Source organism: Polyodon spathula, unplaced genomic scaffold, assembly GCF_017654505.1.
Source record: "Polyodon spathula isolate WHYD16114869_AA unplaced genomic scaffold, ASM1765450v1 scaffolds_3784, whole genome shotgun sequence".
Classification (NCBI taxonomy): domain Eukaryota; kingdom Metazoa; phylum Chordata; class Actinopteri; order Acipenseriformes; family Polyodontidae; genus Polyodon; species Polyodon spathula.
In genome coordinates, this window is record NW_024475243.1 from 1 (window position 1) to 20000 (window position 20000).

Genomic DNA, 20000 nt, shown 5'->3' on the forward strand with positions numbered 1-20000 from the left:
GTGGTATTATTTAAAAATCCTTATACGAGTTCATTATAAACGTAGTGGAAGCATGGTAAACCACTGTGGAACCTAGTGTGACGTATTACATCACATCAATAAGCATGGCGATCCATGCTACATCATTTTAAACGCATTGTATAAACTTTGAATTCTATCTATTGAACGGTTCCTGACTAGTGGAAGCATGTAGCCAAACTATCCCCAAGTTATCAAATCGAATTAATAACACCATGTACTCTGTATATGTGGGATGGAGTTGAGTGTCAGCTTGCTGTTAAATTTCACAAATGCAAAGCATAATCTTTCTTAAAACCGCATTGAACAAAAACATCAACATAAGCAACTATTCGCATTGCAGTTCAGATACGTTCAAAGGCAATTGGCGCTCAGCACCTAAAACAACACATAATAAATAAGCTGTCTTTTGAGTGTCTTTGAAATTACTAGAATAGCAGTTTTAAAAACACTGCGGTTTTACTGGTGGATACTTACAGTTCTGTTAAAAGTGGCCACCTTATCTACTGGGAAAGTAAAAAACAAACACACAGGTGAGTTAACATTACACTGTCGATCGTTGTTTGATATGGTATTATGTAACAACCCGGGATACATTGAACATAATGATCTCTCAAGAATGACTCTGCATTTTTCGTTGATAAGGCAGACTTTAGCATCCTTACTTTTCGACTCGGTCGAAATGTAAGGCCCTTACTTTTGTTCTGTTTTTCAAATCTGGGCTCCGGACAAACACCCTGACTTCTAGATAATTATGTAAATTTTTGCGACTAAATTAAGGGGACTTAACTTGAACTGATAAAACCAGGGTTCCCTTAATGGATTTAAATACCCGTATCTTACTAAATGAATGGTACACAATTCATGACATTAAGTTGTTCAGTAAAACAAAGTCTGCTGTATCTTAACCAATTTATTTGTCACCGCCGGCGTGCCCACCATTTAATTTTCATTATTACTAGATTTACTTGGTGCCATCGATGATAACTGTTGAATGGGTTATTCACATGGACGTAATTGCGTACCTAAAGAGTAACGGACTTGTGGTCTTATTACCCCACCACTCACTTTTCTAGCTGGGAGGACGTAGAGCAGAACCAACACCCCGCACTCGGAAAGCGGGGACCGCGTGAGCGCGTCATCACTAAAGAGACGTGCACATTTCGTGGGATATCTTCAAAAAGGGAGACGGGATTTTTTATAATTCAACCCCGCTTATCCAATAAGTATACATACATATATGTTACGTATGATAATGTATACTGCTGAATGGATACATCCGCTACTAAAATAAACTTACTATTACTTATTAGCAGCGATCTAGAGACCAGTAAATATAGTGTCCCAAAAGCAGAAGTCATACATTCCGTGTCATCGTATTTTTTTTTTTTTTGTTGTGTTTGTGTTTTTTTTTTTTTTTTTTTTTTTTTTTTTTTTTTTTTTTTTTTTTTTTTTTTTTTTTTTTTTTTTTTTTTCGGGTGGATAACTCTTTCTTGCAAAATTGATACAATACATTGAGTGTAAGTAGTATGTAATGTTTTTTATGTTATATGTGGATTTGGGAGCAGTTAAATACAGGGGTTATGGTCAGGGGATAAAATAAGAGTTGGTTCTCCGACGCAACACCCCTCTCAAAGTTCATCAGGCCATGAAAATAGCCCTATTGGTTATTTAAGAAAAGACTAGTTCAAGAAGGCTATCAGTGGTAAAACTATTAATTATTACTCCATAATTATCATTGGGGTTCACAATTTTTTCTTCTCTCTCTCTATCTCTGCATCTCTCTCTCTTCTCTCTCCTCTCTCCTCTCTCCTCTCTCTCTATAATATATATAATATATATATATCTATATATATATATATAAATTTTATATATATAAATGGCGTCTACACGCAGAAATAAATATATCTTATTACTGTATATTGTACTTGTTCTCAACTGTATTGTGCTTTATATTTTGTATGACTGTCAGTTATAAATAATATTAGCCTTAGCTGTAACTGGTTGTAACGTCGTGTTGAAGCTCATTCAGTAAACTGTGAAAGCAGCCTTTTTCCTGTCGCCATAAGAGCCACTTCTTAACCGAAATGCTCTTTTGCTGTAGTTTGTGTTTTTCTTCATCTTCTAACAATTGAATTAATAGAAGTGCACTTACGGCCCTTTTTTGTTTAATGGCTGCCATTTCAAACTGTTAATATACTGTTGATTCCAGTACCACATGATGTAGCTCTTAAATATGATTGGATATTGCTTGGATTAAAGGCAATTTGTATTGAATGTGAGTTGCCTGTTCATTGTATGGTGTAACACCGTTTATGGTCCAGTTTATGGGACCAGACACTGTAGTATTCGATTGTGCAACGATGTTCAAAATACAACGGTCGTGTTAACCTGAGGCACATTGTTCAGGGATCTGGCTTTGGAAGCGTAAACGATTCAGCAGCTGGTGTTTTGGAAAAAGGTGTACACGACGTGCATAGTATATGTACCGAAAGAGACGTGTCTTTCCTCTCACAAAGACGGCTGCAGTGGGTGACTTCAGACCAGAAACCAGGAACCAGGAAATAAACAACAGAGCAGTGGAGTTTTGGGGAAGTTGAGAGCTTGCTTGCGCTCAGCATTTAATAAAAGAACAAACAGAAAATAAAAAGGTTGAAAGACAAAAACATATCCTATGACGTGAAACGGTTTGGGTTGCAAAAAAGTTTGATGTTCTTGTTTATACACTCTAGTGACATAATTGTCATTATTTATTATTATTATTATTATTATTAGTATTATTATTATTATTATTATTAATTTTATTTGTAGAGGTTAGGACCAAGGGTGACTGGCTGTTCTCACTCATTTTGTATGACGAAATACATCGTCATGCTTCTGAGCGAACAGAAGACTCGATTGCTAATCAATCATTCATTTGGATTTGCGGTACAACTGCAAGTGAATTAATAACGTGCAATTTCATGCTTGCCTGGTTGCTCAGTTTGGGAGGGCGACCTGATCTGGATAGTAGGATGCATCTTCCACTTCCTAATGACGGACTTCACTGTGCTGAGGGATAATTAGCACCTTTGAAATGTTCTTGTACCCTCCTCCTGCTCTGTGCCTCTCCACCACTTTATCCCTGACTTGTTTCTGTTCGCGAGACAGCTCAGAATACTAACGATGGACACCTAGTTGATCCACTCAACGTTTGAACTTTTGCAGATCTTAGAGACTCTCCTTTCATATTGGTGAAACTCCTGTGGATCGACGTTGAGCGGGATATTTCCAGTCTTAGGATTTTTAACTGAGCAAAAGGGAGTAGGGGGGGTAAGATCGCCACGAAAGGCGAAGGCGGGAAGGCAGCAATGGAGATTAATCTGTTTTTCTTTGTAAATCTTACCTATTTATATTCTATATGCATTTCTTAACTTTATCAACGTGGAGTAGTTTGTGTAGATTCTACATGTAAAGTCTAATTTGAAGGCATTGTCCAGTACGCTCTGCTGCCAACAAAATGTGAAAACTTTGCAAACCACTGTGTGTGGTGTGTGGGTGTGTGTGTGTGTGTGTGTGTGGTGTGTGGTGTGTGTGTGTAATATATACACACACACACACACACACCACACAACATGTTGAGTCAATATTAGCGGGGCGGTAGGGGAAGTCATAACGTTAATAGACGTTACACTATGTAACACAATTTTTTTTCCTGGGTAGTAATTGTTATTTCCTAAATGCTTATGCCTCACAAGTATAGAAAAAGGCTATTATTCCCCAAAAACTTTGCTTTCGTGACCAGGACAGTCATATTTTGAAATATCACTATTTCCAAAGAGAAAACAGGCAAATGTGTGTCTTTCGTTCACATAAAGTCAGAAAAAAAAAAAACAACATATGAATCCAAATGCACATGTATTTATAACTGAAAGTAATACAAAAATGACTACAAAAGATTTCGAAGTGAGTAGTTTTCGAGATTTACGATTATACAGTATACTCGCAAAAACATGACTCACTAGCTAAATCTTGGGGGGGTAGTCATTGGGGGGAGTCCTGCGGGAGAAACCGGGGAAGTGAGGCATAGGGGTATAAACACATGTTAATTTGGAATCATATGTTGCTTTTTTCTGACTTGATGTGAACGAAAAAACACACATTTGCCTGTTTTCCCATTGGAAATAGTGCTATTTTGCAATATCACTGTCCTGGTCACAAAAGCAACGTGTGTGGGGAATAATAGCCATTTTCAATACATTTCAGGCATAAGCAATTAGGAAATAACACACTTACTACCCAGGAACAAAAATAAAATAAATAAATTGTTACACTGTGTTATCTGTCACAGCCCACGTTTTTTTTTTTTTCTAGCATGCACATTGTGCTGTTACACAATGATTTCTCCAGTTTCACTTTAACAGTTTGAGATACTGTGATGTATTTTATTTCTTTTTTAAAAAAATCTGTGACCTTTAGGTGATGTTGTTTATTTTCATTTTCAAGTGAACTGTGGCATTAGGCACTATATTCATACTGACTTTTTGTAGCGGAGTAAGGATGAGGAGGAGAGGAGAGGAGTAGTAGTAGGAGAGGATGAGGAGTAGGAGGAGCGGTCGCGAATGGCGTGGCCGTGGAAATATATAAATAAAGCGGGGATTTAACGACACGCAAATGTGAACGGGGCACAAACACACTACCGAAGTACAGGGAATGGTACAGACGGAACCCCAGGAATTATACATTAAAATGTATACTATGCGTTACTGAAATGGTCTAAATTTCACGGGGCCATCAATTCGGGGGCCAAGCGAATTGCAGAAGCAAGGATCAGATCGAGAAAATAGGTTCCCAACACAAGTCAATCATACTTCTTATCTTGAAAATATGTGTACTGTACAAAACCAACTATCTAAATGAAAGCTTAATTATTTGGAAGCCTACTTATTTTAAAATAGTCCTTTGGAGTTTTGTATGTTTTTTGTGTTCCCTCAAAAATGGACAAGTTTTGGAATGGGCCAAAATGAAATAATCAGGTATGCGTCACGCTCATTTAAACGACACTGAAGTCAAAATGTCATATGTTAATTAATTAGCTATTTTGAGTGCGTTTTTAATTGTAGCCACTAGATGGCACAACACACACATTTATGATGCTTTCTTGCCCCTGCAGTGAGTAACTACTAGTATTGGGTTTACTAAAAAGAGTCCAGCCCACGACTTACTGAGCTTGAGTTTAAATAAAAAGAAATACATTTATCAGGACACCATCAATCAAATTAAAGTGTAACCAAACTGCCTAAATTATGCTGTAATGTTGAATTCTCTGATTATAATATAATCACATACATTATTATTATTATTATTATGAATATATATTATTAGTATTATTAATATTATGAATATATACTTCCAAATATGTTATACTAAACAACACGTCCGTACACATACATATGTGATGAATCTAAAGCTTATCTCATATTGTATCTTTTAAACTGGTCGCGTTGTGCTCTCCTGTCTATGCATGAAGATTCTATTTGGAACTCAGCAAGTACACTGATATTCTTGTCACACTTGATTGCCATAGTTGTGTGGTGCTATATTTAAAATATAAATGAAACCTTTTATTCTGTCATAAGTTATTTAAAACAATTGCATTTTTTCTAATCAAGGAATCTGATTCGTGGTAACTACTTCATAACATTCCAAATGACAAATAGTTAATCAAGAATAAAATGCATTTATTTCGGTACACGGAAAGCAGTATAGACTATATTTCCATATGTGTATATGCACATACATTGTAGGTTATTCGGACCCTTTTACAAGATATAAGATTAATATGATAACCAGATTTGTTTTGAATGGCAATACAATTTGTAACAGGAACCGTGTCGGGGATTTAACACACAAAGCGTGTCATTATCGAACTCATCGTTAATTCAACACATATATTACTCAGTGTTAAGAAGATTTTCAACCTGTTCTATAGGATTTGTATCCATGAAGTGCAGCTTAAAGTAATTTTCTATGATTTAAGGAACTTTTGAATACGGCCTTTTTCATTTAGCAAAATATAAAGTAAAATAAAATAAAAGAGTTGTTGCTTAATTAATTGTCTACAGTGTAAAAAAATATGATTATTGAAATGTATTTTTGTAAGTGTTCAAATCAACCTTTATTTAACAACTAAGAAAATAATACGAATGAATATGCTTATTAGGAATCTACATAGATTTAAAGCCATATCCAACTGTTTCTGTGTTTCAGTGTCTGTTTATTTAATAGATTCTTGACTTAGGTGGTTAGAATAACAAGCTATATATATATAAATTGGTCCTCTTAATTGCAAAGGAGGCGTTTTGTATGTCAATATAAGGGGAGTAATAAACACTTTCAGTAATGTTACAGAATTTCAACAAATTGTTTAAGCTTCACACCAGCAAATCAGAACAGCACTGACAGCAAAAAACAAAAAAAAAAAAAAAAGAAACGCATAGCAGACATTTTTTTATATTTCCTAATATAACGTGCTTCCGTTCTCGAGACTCGGGCATTATTCAGGCACGCTCGAGCTCAATAAAGTGTGACAGGTTTTGTACTTTTCTAGAGGTTAGATTGGTCTCATGCTTTACCATATATTACCGAGTTACAACTGCCTTTAACGATTTCCCAGGCAAACTTAAAACTATTTACCATTATTTAAGGCTAATATAGTGCATTAAATAGCATATTTAAGGAACTAATTGTTCCTCAATAGCTAGTAATTTGCGTCCATTGGAAACCCTTACCTGGTTTTATTATTTTACTGTCTGTATTAAAATTATATTATATTAGTAAAAGGTCCAAGTGACCTTATATATATATAATATATACTATATATATGATATATATATATAATAGTAATATTATATGATAATATATATGTATATAAGTATGGTATTTGTTGGCGACGTTGTCAAATAGGGAACAACTAATCTTACATAGTTAATAAGAGAGCACTGGTGTAGAGTTGTAATGTATTTTAATGTTCATATTTAAATGTTCATATACCATCTCTTTATCTTCGCTCTCTCATCAGTAAACTTTTACACAATGTGTAGCCTAACGATAACATGAGCTAAGTCCACTAAACACATCTTTCAGTTCTTCAGTGTCAAGGTGTAACCCCGACTGTTTACAACATATTAGCATAGTAAAAGGCCCGCCTTGTAACACAGTCTCTGATCCAATCTGGACACTTGCATGAGAGGCTATGCATCATATAAGGAAATGTAGTTGGAAATCTGTACAGAAAACACAAGTTGAAATGTGAGATTAACTTTGTTTAGTCTTAACATTATCGCAGTTTGTAATATAGCAGTATAAGGATTGTGGTTTCACGAAAATACGAAATTGTATTAGAACGTCTTTAGCGACAGTTTTCAATCTAACATAAAACGAGTATGAAAGACAGCTGTCAAAAATATATGCCGTTATTGGTAATGCAATCAAAGTTATCCTTCAATACTTATTATTCAGGCAGTGATAGTTGCAGTAATATAATTTAATGGCAATCGTGTTTGATGTAAAGGTTATCCTCAGAAGCATTGTGACTAAACCAGTTAGCACCACGGATTAAGCTTACTATAAATCAAGTAGCGTTTTAGATACAAAATGATGCCTCAAGACCCCCTGATATTGTTGTAACTTTTGTTCAGTGTGTAGTCTGGGAGAATAAATATACTGTGCCTCTCATTGCAGAGTTGTACAGATAGTGGCGATTTGGGGCAACTGACTGCGCAGTTGGTGTAAGCATTACAATGCAGCGCTTTGTGCACAGCTTAATAAATCGTGTATCATGAATGTTTTGTTTCTCTACGCCATCATTTGGAATTTGTAAAAACTATTCATATTTTTGTGTATTAACAAAACGCGGTGTGAATGTTACAGATATAAAAAAAAACAAAATAAACATAATTTTTGGTGGATATGGAATCCATATAGGCAGTGTGGTTTCTGATGGTAAATTCGGGCCTTACTCATTAAAGTAGCATGTTTTTACGTGAAAATTATCATGGAAAAGTTACCTTATTCCTCTCTTTTTAAGCTTATAAAATATTGTATTTATTCATATTGGGTAAAATATGGGCTTCTATTATTTAACATAATGGCTACATTTAAAATGTTGCATGATTTTTTAATAATCATAAGCATACAAGCCAAGATCCTCTTTCCCTTTCCAGAACGAAATTGGTAGAATTTACATGTCTTTTAAAATAATATGTCACAAGGATCTGTGTGTCAGGTACATTTATACGCGCATTGCATGCAAAATTCCTGGAAATCTTTGTTTTTATGTAGGAAAATTGAATGTCCATGCTGTATAAAGAAGTACGTACTGTATTCCTCAATTGCGCCTTTGCGCAAGTACAGTATGTTCGTGTGTTTTGCATCTCAGAAACAGTGCATGTGCGTATAGCTGATAAACCAAACTTTTTGGAGTAAAAAATTAAAAATCCCCAAAATCCCTGCAAGTGCTTTATTTAAAAGGAATGTAATTGAACAAAAACGGCTGACTGACTAATGGATAATAGAATATTAACTAGAAATAAACAATAAATAGCAGCCAGCTCTACCAGGATCTAATCATCCTCTTTCCAGGCCAATAGTAGCAGAGCCACCTTCAACCCCAAATTCATCCCAAAACGGGTGGTCGGATAGAAAACGCGGAGTGAAATGGGAATACCAAGAGAAAAAAAAGAAACTATCATGAACAGCGCTTTGCAGACTTATATGGTTATAAACACATTCAATTTGAAGAAACCTTTTTGTTTCCGCAATAGCAATCGAGTCGTTCCTTTAGAAAAGGGAAGAGCATTGCGTTACAAATACACAGCACTCATTATAATATTAGCACGCCATTCAGTGGTTGTTTCGGTTTTCAGATATTGCACATTTTAAAATCATATACAGCCAAAGTAAAACAAATAAAAATGAATAAATAAATACATGTACAACCTCGTATGTCTTGCTTCTTTAATCGACGTTCAATTGTGTACGATAGAAAAATAACGAAATAAAATGTAAAAAATGTGCCATTCATTATATAATATATAATATTAAAAGGACAGTAGTACATGTCAGCATAGACTTATTAAAGAATATATGTAGCAAAACTTGACAAATTCCTCCTCGCTTTTTACTGGCTCTGCTCTGTATGTAAATTGCAGTAGGTGGGTATTAGGAGCGAATCCGTTCCGATTTGGTTGAATCTGCCTCTCAGTGTTCAGAGTTCCTTTTGACGCACTTAAAGAGTGTTCCCTCAACCTTAAGGCAAGTAATAGCAACCAATCATCAAGCCATTACAGGCTTCAGAGGAAGCTGTTTGTGTGATTCCAACCCTAATTAGGCTCGTGAACTAACAAATCGTTCGCACAACTGGTAAAAAAACTGATCACATCCATGGATTGTCTGAGGACTAGGTGACCACCTTACAGAAGACTTTTTCATTTATACCACAAACCTTTTTGTTGCTTTTCCATCTTAATCCTGCGACAAACTTTCACATTTTCCTGGAGTATTTTCTTTTAACGAGCTCGCCTGCTTATTTACTTGCGCTTGGGGATCTTTGACTGGTAAAAATCATGTTTCAGCCAGCACCAAAGAGGTGTTTTACTATCGAATCTTTGGTAGCGAAGGATAATCCACTGCCTGCTTCCAGAGGCGAGGATCCCATCCGACCAGCGGCCCTTAGCTATGCAAACTCGAACCAGATGAACCCTTTCTTGAACGGCTTTCACTCTAGCGGCAGGGGCGTCTATTCTAACCCGGACTTGATGTTCACAGAGACGGTTTCTCATCCTCCAAACTCTGCCGTCCCGGTTCCTCCAGTCCCACCACCACACGCTCTGGCAGCCCACCCTCTTTCCTCGTCTCACAATCCTCACCCCCTCTTTGCCAGCCAGCAAAGGGACCCGTCAACTTTCTACCCATGGCTAATACACAGATATAGGTATCTGGGACACAGATTTCAAGGTAGGTTTCGATTTTGTGTTTCATTCTCTAATTCTCTAGCCACTGTATGTATAGGGTGTCTAAACGATAGTCTTTATAGCATTACAACGAAGAAACGATCAAGCACTTCGATTTAGCAAGGCTGTGTAGATAGGATTGAAGGTGTTTTTTTTTAATTCAGATGAATAAGCCTGGGTTTACATGGGCTACTTAAATTGCCAACTGGTTATTGTAAAGAAAACAAACGTATAAATATCGAACGAATATAAATAGGTTATATGTTAAAATGTAGAAAGTTTCAGTTCATTTCAATCCTTTTTATCTTACCAAAACGCATTTCCATAGGATAGCAATTCTTAGTTTACATAGAAACATTTAAATTGTTTATTAACAGTACAAATAAATAAATACAAATAATGCACAGCAAAATGAAGACTACGAGGACTAAACGTTAAAATGGTGGGATTTTATTTAAAGGTAAATCGAGATCTGGGGAAATGTATTTTGGAAGTAATACAAATATCAATCAGAAGGAAACGTAACGTTTACAATAAGATGCAAATCCTATGTGAATTTGGAGGTTACAGAAGATAGCGTCCATTCTAGAGAGACCTTAAGAATTTGACAATCATTTGTATCCAGACGAGAAGCCGAAAACATTTACTCGCAAGTTGCTGATAATTTAATTTTTCCTTACTTTCTGACCTTTGCTGTCTGCGCCAGCAGGTCTTATCTGCGAGGCCGTGCTTCCCGGTTAGTAGTGTAATTATAGACGCAAAATTCCGATAACACACTATATTAGGATTGAACAAAATATATATCCACATCAGAAAAAGTAATGTTGTTTTAAAATAGAAATACCCTGTTTATTTTCCTTTATTAATTAAAACATGACATCGTATTTTAAATATTGAAACAAGTTACATTTTTAAGAACATAATTTGGGAAAACTTGCGGAATAATTTAATTGAATTTAATTTTAGTTAGGTTATCCTCTTTTTTAAACGTTTGTTGTTCGTCAATAACAAACGTTTGTTGAGAGAATCCTTTTCGTTTGAAAAATATCAAAGCCTTCCTAACCTGTTTTATATGATGGTTTGCAATATTGTAGTTTCTTTAACTTGTTCATAAAGATAGGCCAATTATATCCTGAAAATAAATACAATACAAAGATATAATTGATGTTCAGTCTCTAATTCCCAATCGTTCGTTTATAACGTTAAACAGTCAGAAATATATTTTGTGTAAAGTTTGAAACAACAATATATATGTTTAAAACTTGGTTTATATTAAGTGTCTACAGGAACGCTTTCAACAATTGATATTAAAAAAAAAAAAAAACAACAAAACACACACACACACACAAAACGGCCGTATACATTTCAAACACAATAATACGCCTTTTGCATACCGTCTTTAAAGTTAATGTGACAAAAAACTGAAACTCAAAAATATACTTTTTTCCAATTTTCTTATGCTCATTTCAGTTATATGACAAATTACTATAAATAGAGCACTGTTGTTTTGAATAACTGTGGTATTCATTTAAATTCTATCATGTAAATGCGGCATTTTTCCCAAATGTGTGGGCTTTCATTCAAATATTACAAGTGCTTACTTAAATACACGTTGATGTTGTTAGTGTGTTATTGAATTAATATCATGCTGTTTGTCACGTTCATGTAAAAAAAAAAAAAAAAAAAAAAAAAAAAAAAAAGCTAGTTTTTTTTTGTAATGTTTGTTTATAAATTGCTACAATTCTGTATGGTATTTAAAAACAAAGAAAAAAAGGAATTTAATTAATGTTGGTGTTTCTTGCGTGGTATTTAAAAAAAGATCAAACACATTTTCGTAATGGCTGCTGCTTACACATACATTTAGAGTAGTCATTGTTTCTGATATGCCATCGCAAATAAGTGCGATAGACCCAGCATTAGTCTAATAACATGGATCACTCAGAAACTGAATGAGATTGTCAAGCTGAAAGGGGAATCTAATCTCTCTCTTTGTGCTTTACTGTGTAGGGCACGAAACGAGTCCAGAGAGCTTCCTTTTACACAATGCACTGTCCAGAAAACCCAAAAGAATCCGGACAGCGTTCTCCCCGTCACAGCTACTGCGGCTGGAACACGCGTTCGAAAAAAACCACTACGTGGTTGGGGCCGAAAGAAAACAACTTGCACACAGTCTAAGTCTCACTGAGACACAGGTAAGATTTGTTTTACAATAATGGATATGTTAAGAGCCATATTGAGAGTACCATTAACTGATCAACTGCATACGTGCTTTCATAGTATTAGCTCATGCAAGTTTGCATGATGTCTTTGCGCATATTTTTTGTTTCTTTCTTTGTTTCTTTATTTTTTATTTATTATGTGGAAAGTGAACAATTAACAGTTATAACCTCGGAAAATTAGGCATGGAGCGAACGCAAAACAGAATGCATTTATGTTATCGGATAATACTATACATACATGGCCTCCTGTTGGAGACCTGTGTTGTGGAATAGTTCATTGTATATAGAAAGTATAAACACGTGTACAGGTTTTGGAGACGTTAGGCAGATTTATTTTGAGAGACAGTGGTTATGAGATTTTTTTCATTTACACCTGATCACCTGCTCAGTGTTTATACCAAAAAGAAAACATTGAGAAAGGGGTCGTATAAATATGGTAACAAATCCCAACGCCTGCACATAGTCACTTACTGAATACAAACATATGCTTATCCATAAATGTCGTTACAATTTAAAATGTTTCCTTCTGACAAAGTCGTCCAGATGATGTTTTATTGGTTTTTGGGATCATTTCACTAGATTAGCTAAAAAAATAAAAAAAAAAAAAAAAAACATTTGTGCATGGCACAGGATTTATTTATTTATTTATTTATTTATTTATTTATTTTACACGCTGTATTCGAAAGCTTTATTTTTGCTTTATGTGGAACCCGTAGCTACAGCATAAACACGATAATTATATTAATATGCGTATCAGTGATGCACAAAATAATGCTTAAATACCAACAGTTATATTCAAATAGTTTTTATTATTATTTTATAAAAGCAAGCAATCCCTTCAATAATTGACGCTGTAAGGCTATTTTTCTTCTTACATTTTTGTGTACTGTGATGCGTTACAGAATGAAGGAATGGCTGGGGTCAGCTGTCTCAAATCGTGCTGAATTTTCCACAAGTGAAACTCTGCAGTGTTAATAAAGACGAGTGACCCCTGAATAGCTACTGTCTGGGTTCAAAGCTCCTTCCAAACGTTATTGGTTTGTACGCGGATTATGTTGTAACCATTTTAAGGGCAAATGGGGTTTTGATGCAATTGTTTTTTAAAACGTCTCTCCAAGAAAACAACAAGGGGTTTGTCAGCTTTTTATTAGCTTTTTTTTTTTTTAAACAAGGGAGCGGTCACAATGAATTTCCCCCAGGCAAACGATATTTAAGGTGTTCTTTGTGCTGGATGGATTCGGAGCTGGTTGGGATCTTTTGTCCCGGTGTCAACCCCTAGCTCTTTGACAAACGAGTTCCTTTTGGAGATCTGTCTTGAGAAATGAACCGGCCTCCCCCTCAATTAGCTGTCTGAAAGCAAATGAAATGCACCTTTATTCCAGCTCAGCCTCTCAGATCAGAGACTTTTGTATATTAGGAATAATGTTTTAAAAAATTAGCTCGGTGAATTCAAGGGCAGTTTTGTATCCCTGCTATTAAAAATATTCATCTTTCGCTATGATCTCCCCATTATATAGCCACTGATAATGATCAAATCACTTGCTTTAAAGCACGCTTACCTAAATAATTATAAAGTCAATGATACATGTCAAAAATACCCCCCCCCCCCCCCCCACACACACACACACATAGCTAAAGTACGTAGCCTACCGTGTAGTAATTTATACGAATTAAATACGTACTGCAATATGTCTATTATATTACAATATAATTTAAATAACTTTTTTAATTTAATGTAATTTGGTATTTATGTGTTGGTATTTATGTGTAGGTCCTTATATTAATATTTTACATTTGATGTAAGTTGATTTTGATATTACAAATGACTTCAGTGACTTTTTTCTTTTGTGTATACCACACCCACTTACCTGTGTGTGTACTATGGTGTGTTTGGTTGGGGTATGGTGTGTGATTTTTCTTAAATAGGCTAGTCCTAAAAAAAACCCGTGGGGCAATTCCCAGTATTTGGTTAACATGGACATAAACCAATTTGTAACTTGTTTCACTTTCTAAAATAAAGTAATATTCCAATATATATATATATATAATATATATATATATATATAATATATATATATTGTTATATATTTGGATATAGTTATATTTAATCAGACAAATATGCAATTGGACAGCCACTTGGTTATGTATGGTGTATAATTCATGTCGCTGTGAATTCAGTAGTCTTTTGTGACACCATAAAACGTATACAACATATATCATTTAAGCTTATGCTGATATTAAAACAAAAACCCATTTATTTGTAGGTAAAAGTGTGGTTTCAGAACCGAAGGACAAAATTTAAGCGACAGAAATTGGAAGAGGAAGGCTCCGATTCACAGCAGAAGAAAAAGGGCACTCATCACATCAACCGATGGAGACTCGCCACCAAGCAGCCGAGTCCAGAGGAAATAGACGTCACTTCGGATGATTAAGAACGAGTGATCACAAACTCCAGTAGCGTGCAGCTTTCAGGATCACACAAACAAGAGCGAGGTGTTACAGAATGAAAGTGTAAAAAAGACCATCAAAACCTTTGGAAAGCGCTGAGGAAATGAGACGTCCAAAACGTGGCACTGGGGCTGGCAGAACCGTGGCATGGATCTGTCAATCAAACCTCAAGCACCAAGACAAAATGATTGTCAGGTATTACATTGTATGCAGTCCACTTAAAAATCAAAAACAGAAAAACAAAAACAATTCCAATTCATATTGGACATTTGCACTTCGGAGACCCCAATCTTAAAAATGAACGTTCCATACACGAAACCATTTTCTTTCTTTTTAAAGCTTGAATTGCATGCTATCTGTTTCCCCCAAACAGATATTAAAAAAGAGAATCCTTATGTTTTTATATATTTTTTTTTTATTATTATTTTTGGCCGAAATCCTCCTTTCTCTGTGCTTCTATTTTTTTTTTTTTTTTTTTTTTTTTTTTTACAACAATGTGCAGTTTTCAAAAATTTATTAACTTCTGTTGAAGACCACAGTTGGTTGACAAACACTTACGGTATACGTCATCGTCAAGAACAATATTTATAGGGTTTAAAACTAAAAAAAAAAAAAAAAAAAAAAACTGAACAGATGTATACCACAGATCAAATACTTTTACAAATAACAATACTAAAAAAAGTATTTAGAAGTCCTTATTTTCGTCACCTGAAGCTTTACAAAGTTACCGTGATCCTTAGTGTGAATATCGCCCCTAACGTAAGCTGCCGCAAAGGACTGTCAATAGTTGTCGATGGCCATGACGGCAACGAGGTTTCAAGCACTGAGGTTATTCCATGTTTATAGAGGTACTCAAAGTGAATGATGTTGCTGTAACGTCCTTTTTTATCAGAATGTAAATATTGTTTGTATTTGTGTTGTTTGCTACAATTCTAGCACAAAATATACTTCCAAGAAGTATGCCAGTGTCAATATTTTGTCAATAAAGATTTATCAATTATGCTGCTCAGAGTAACTCATGAGACTTTTTTGAGAAGATTTCTTTTTTTTTTTGTTAATAGGTGTATGATTGTGAAGAATTATAATGTATTTTCAAACTCTGTGTTATTTTTATATTTGTCACGTACATAATTAGGTTCGAACACCAATAAATTAAATTACTTTCTTGTTTACTTAGTATTATTATATAAATCTATTATTATTATTATTATTATTTATTATTATTATTATTATAATAATTATTAATAATAATAATAATAATAATAATAATAATAATAATAATAATAATAATAATGGGCAATACGGACATCTTCTGGTATGGTTTACGACAAAGCGAGAATACAGCAAAACATTTCTTCTACAGAGTAACTGCTATGGCCCGCAGCCTTCGTTTCACTTCTTTCACGATGCAATTCAAATGTGTCCAGTCGTACGTGCTTGTTACCTGTTCGCATAGCTAAATTATTTTAAAAGTAAATTGCTGCTGCAGGTAGGAATAAACAATTTCTAAAAATGTGTGTGCATATTTTTTTCCATGTATTTTTCGAAATTAATTATATTATTTTAATGTATAGGCCTACTGTATAATAAGATACACATGGGAATATATTATACAATTGCTAAGAGGACATTACTGCGTACAAACTGTAACATTAAAAGAATGTTGCTACCAATTTTTAGGTATATAAAAGCCTTTTTTTTGGGGGGGGGGGGGGGGGGGGCAAGTGGTTGTTTTTTCATGCTTCATTTGCTTCTGATCCTGATAGACTGCATTAATCAGTTTTATTTCCATTGACAGAGGAACCACGTCTGCTCTGTTCCCGCTACAAAGAGTCCTGCTAGCTTTTGTGAAAGTGCAAATCAGTTAGGCAATTATCATACGCGTAATATGATGGGGAAAGTGTTTGCAGCGCCCAGTGCTTCGCTTTAATCTCTTAATCCACATATCCGAGGGGGGGGATTGGACACAATTTAGGACAATCCGACTACCCCTTACACTGTGATAAGGGAAGGTTACAATGTGCCGCGAAAATAGCAGCTTTGTTTTATATCGTGCCCCAGACTGGCATTATTAGACTATACATGCACGTGCTGCACGGTCTTCCAAAATATGTATAAAACATGGTTTTTGTTTTTGTAGTTTACCCTTATCCCCCTAACTCCTTAGTTGAATCAGCATTAGTCATATATCTATATATAATATCATATATATATATATATATATATATATATATATATATATATATATATATATATATATATATATATATATATGACTATAGGATAATCTCGACAAATCGATAAAATCCCTATTAAGTTGGCCTATACTAACATTAAAAGACATGTGCTTTGACAGAATTTGTTTAGACAGTAATAAACCGTTATCTGTGAAGTGCGGCGATATTTGCATGTAGGCTTATAACCGGTCACTATAGGTTGGTCGCAGTCTTGTGTATCGACCTCTGTCAATATTAAACTTCAATATAAATTCCTGCGGCGGTTGTCTTTCATTTTCCACAATAAAACACTATCAGCAAATGGCAACAATTCCCAACCCAAGTTAAAAATATTTTTGTTTAATAGTAAAATAGTTTTCCTTAATTGTTTCACAACTTGATAAAGAAGCTTATTTTTTTTACAACCAGGGGGAAACACGTAAAGCGTTCTGTGCGCTATAACAGCAACACAAATCTTCAGAGAATACCATTAGCTTTGAAAACCACCTAAAAGCTTTATTACAAACCCAGCTTTGAAATAGGGGGATTAGGAGACTGAAAGGGTCCCACAATAGTTAGAAGAAAAGGTTTCATGCTAATGAGGTTAATGCCCTTTGTATCTCAGAACTGCACAACTTCATTACTCGCTATCTCAGGCTGCACCAAGCAGCTCAGAGCGCTGCAATCCGCTCCAGCTTCCCCTTCCTTGCCTAAAGAAGGATTTGATAGCAGCTCTGTTCAATCTAGATAATTATATCTTTTCAAGTTGGAATTAAGATAAAGAGAGTGCATGAAAGGCGGTGAGCCTTGATCCACTGCAAACAAATTTGGCGCACTTTCTCCGCTCTCCCTGCCTCAATGGGCAGGACAGAACCCGCTCATTAGTGTCTCGTTTCCCCTTATTCGTTTTTCCTCATTTAAAGGCGTCTGCAACCAGTTTTACATCTTAAATGTAGATCATTAGTCTAAATAATAAAGTATGTTTTAAAAGAGAAATCGTCTGATGTAAAAAAAAAAAAAAAAAAAAAGTGAAAGAAAGTACCTGGACCTGGAAAGAGATCTTTACAACTTATTAAATGTTACTACCGAACTGCACAAAAAATCTGGGATCAGATCCGCATGAGCGAAGGGTGTCGGTTTTGATTCGTGAATTATTAAAAAAAAAAAACCAAACAAACAAACAAACAAAAAAACAAAAAAAAACATTATACGTAGTCATAATCAAGGCCTGCTTTGAGTGTGCGCCAATACTACACTTTATAGTCGCCGAGATCGCTCTGCATACATTCGATTCAAGTTAGAGTTCTGCGGCTTGGTTTCAGCTGGGATGTGGAAGTGAACATGTGATTCATTCATTCATTCTACATCCACACCACGCTCAAATGCACAGAGCTCACCAGTTAAAGTGTGCCTCCTCACAGCTTTGAAATATGTATACACTCTCGGAACTTGCAAATAATAATAATAATAATAATAATAATAACTAATAATAATAATAATAAGAATAATAATAATAATAATAATAATAATAATAAATAAAATTGCCAACATATTATTTTACCCCCCTATTTATCAGTACATTTCTGTTTGAAATAGGCATTAAACAGTGTGTGCTTCAGGTTAATATAACTTGTGGAAAAGTATACGTAAGTGTGTGTTAAAATCAAATTCAATCGATCAGACTGCTGTGACTAAAACCCGTCCGTCTGGTACACCGTAAGATACACTTTTACTCCCGTGTGATAGCGTCCGATACACATAGGAATACATGTTAATAATAAATAGCTTCTTACAATACAGATGTATATTTAAAGATTATTTGATATATTTTACATAGCCTAGTTTTTTCAGTGCATGGCCAAAACTCAATTAGGAACGTTGTGAACACGAGCTGTTAGCTTGTTTACATAATAATTAATGAATTAATCTGTAAATATACATCTCTGTTATTTAGGCTACAATATATAACATTTGCATAATGTTATGAAAAATAATCTTTATATATGTAACGGGTTGCTCACGTCAATTTCATTAGGCACATTTTATTATCGATGGGTTGTAGCTGATTCGCTGTTTAATTTGTCAATTTTGTTTTAATATTTGTCTTTTTGATTTTACACTATGTATAAATCACGTTTATTTTTGCACATTACTTTTGTTACAGACGTTTTGTAGATTGCATTGATTGTAATGGCAGTCAGCCCTCCTGTTCCCAACATCCATGAATGGGATAATGTGAAGAAGCTGAACATCTGGTATAAAAGCTCCTGATTTCATCTATTCGGGGGGTTGATGTGTCCGCTATGATGGAACCAGGGTTTCTTTGGACGGGGACTAAACGCGTAGCCAGCGGGAATGAAGGAATTGGCCTCGGACGGCGGTTTGCAAATTAAAAAGAAAAGAGCCGCCGTATTTAAGACTCATTTCCCTACCTGCGTTTCTGTCTCCCTCTGCTGTGTATGTGTTTTTAAAACAAAAAAGAATCTGCGCCCCTCCCGGGTGGGGCACGGATTCTTTTTTGATCGGGGTGGGATTAGTTAAGCAGAATACCAGAAGTTGGAGTTTGCGCTATTCATTAATTAACAACACCCAGCACTCCTCCAAAACCCCAATGCCTTTTAAAATGCTAAAATGTTTTAAAAACACATACAGACTCTGGTGGGGCACTGCTATAGTCAAATATCCCACGTTAACAAACAACAATTTTGCCACAAATTTGGGCAACTGTAACAATGTCTGACCCTTTGATAATAGTCTTCCGGAAAGGTATTTAACAACAGAAAGTATTATTATGTTCAGTATTTTTATATTCTTAGGTGGTAATTACAAAAAAATAAGAATAAAAAAAAAAATCAATTCATTAGTGCTGTACACTGACACCGATACGCCAGTGTTTTGCAGGACTACTTTTAAGTTGCAGGTACACATTTTGTACTATTAGAACTGATCCATTTGTGAGGGGGTTGTTTAAAACAAGATGATTTAAGAACAAGAGCAAACGCATTCTAAAAATGGCATCACATATAGGCCTACTGGGTGATTTTTATTTTAGATCCACCCTTTTGTAATCAGCATGTGTTGTGTATAATGTAAATACTTTCCACAAG

The 20000-nt window shown here is 34.9% G+C and overlaps 1 protein-coding gene across 1 annotated transcript; it reads left to right on the plus strand.

The window, feature by feature from the left end:
- The first annotated feature begins 9291 nt into the window (after nt 1-9291).
- Nucleotides 9292-15058, plus strand: LOC121312274 (homeobox protein EMX2-like). The gene is made up of 3 exons (XM_041244200.1): nt 9292-10014; nt 12018-12202; nt 14494-15058. Exons 1-3 carry the CDS (start codon nt 9624-9626, stop codon nt 14659-14661), a joined length of 744 nt encoding a protein of 247 aa, XP_041100134.1. The 5' UTR covers nt 9292-9623; the 3' UTR covers nt 14662-15058.
- The last annotated feature ends 4942 nt before the right edge of the window (nt 15059-20000 follow it).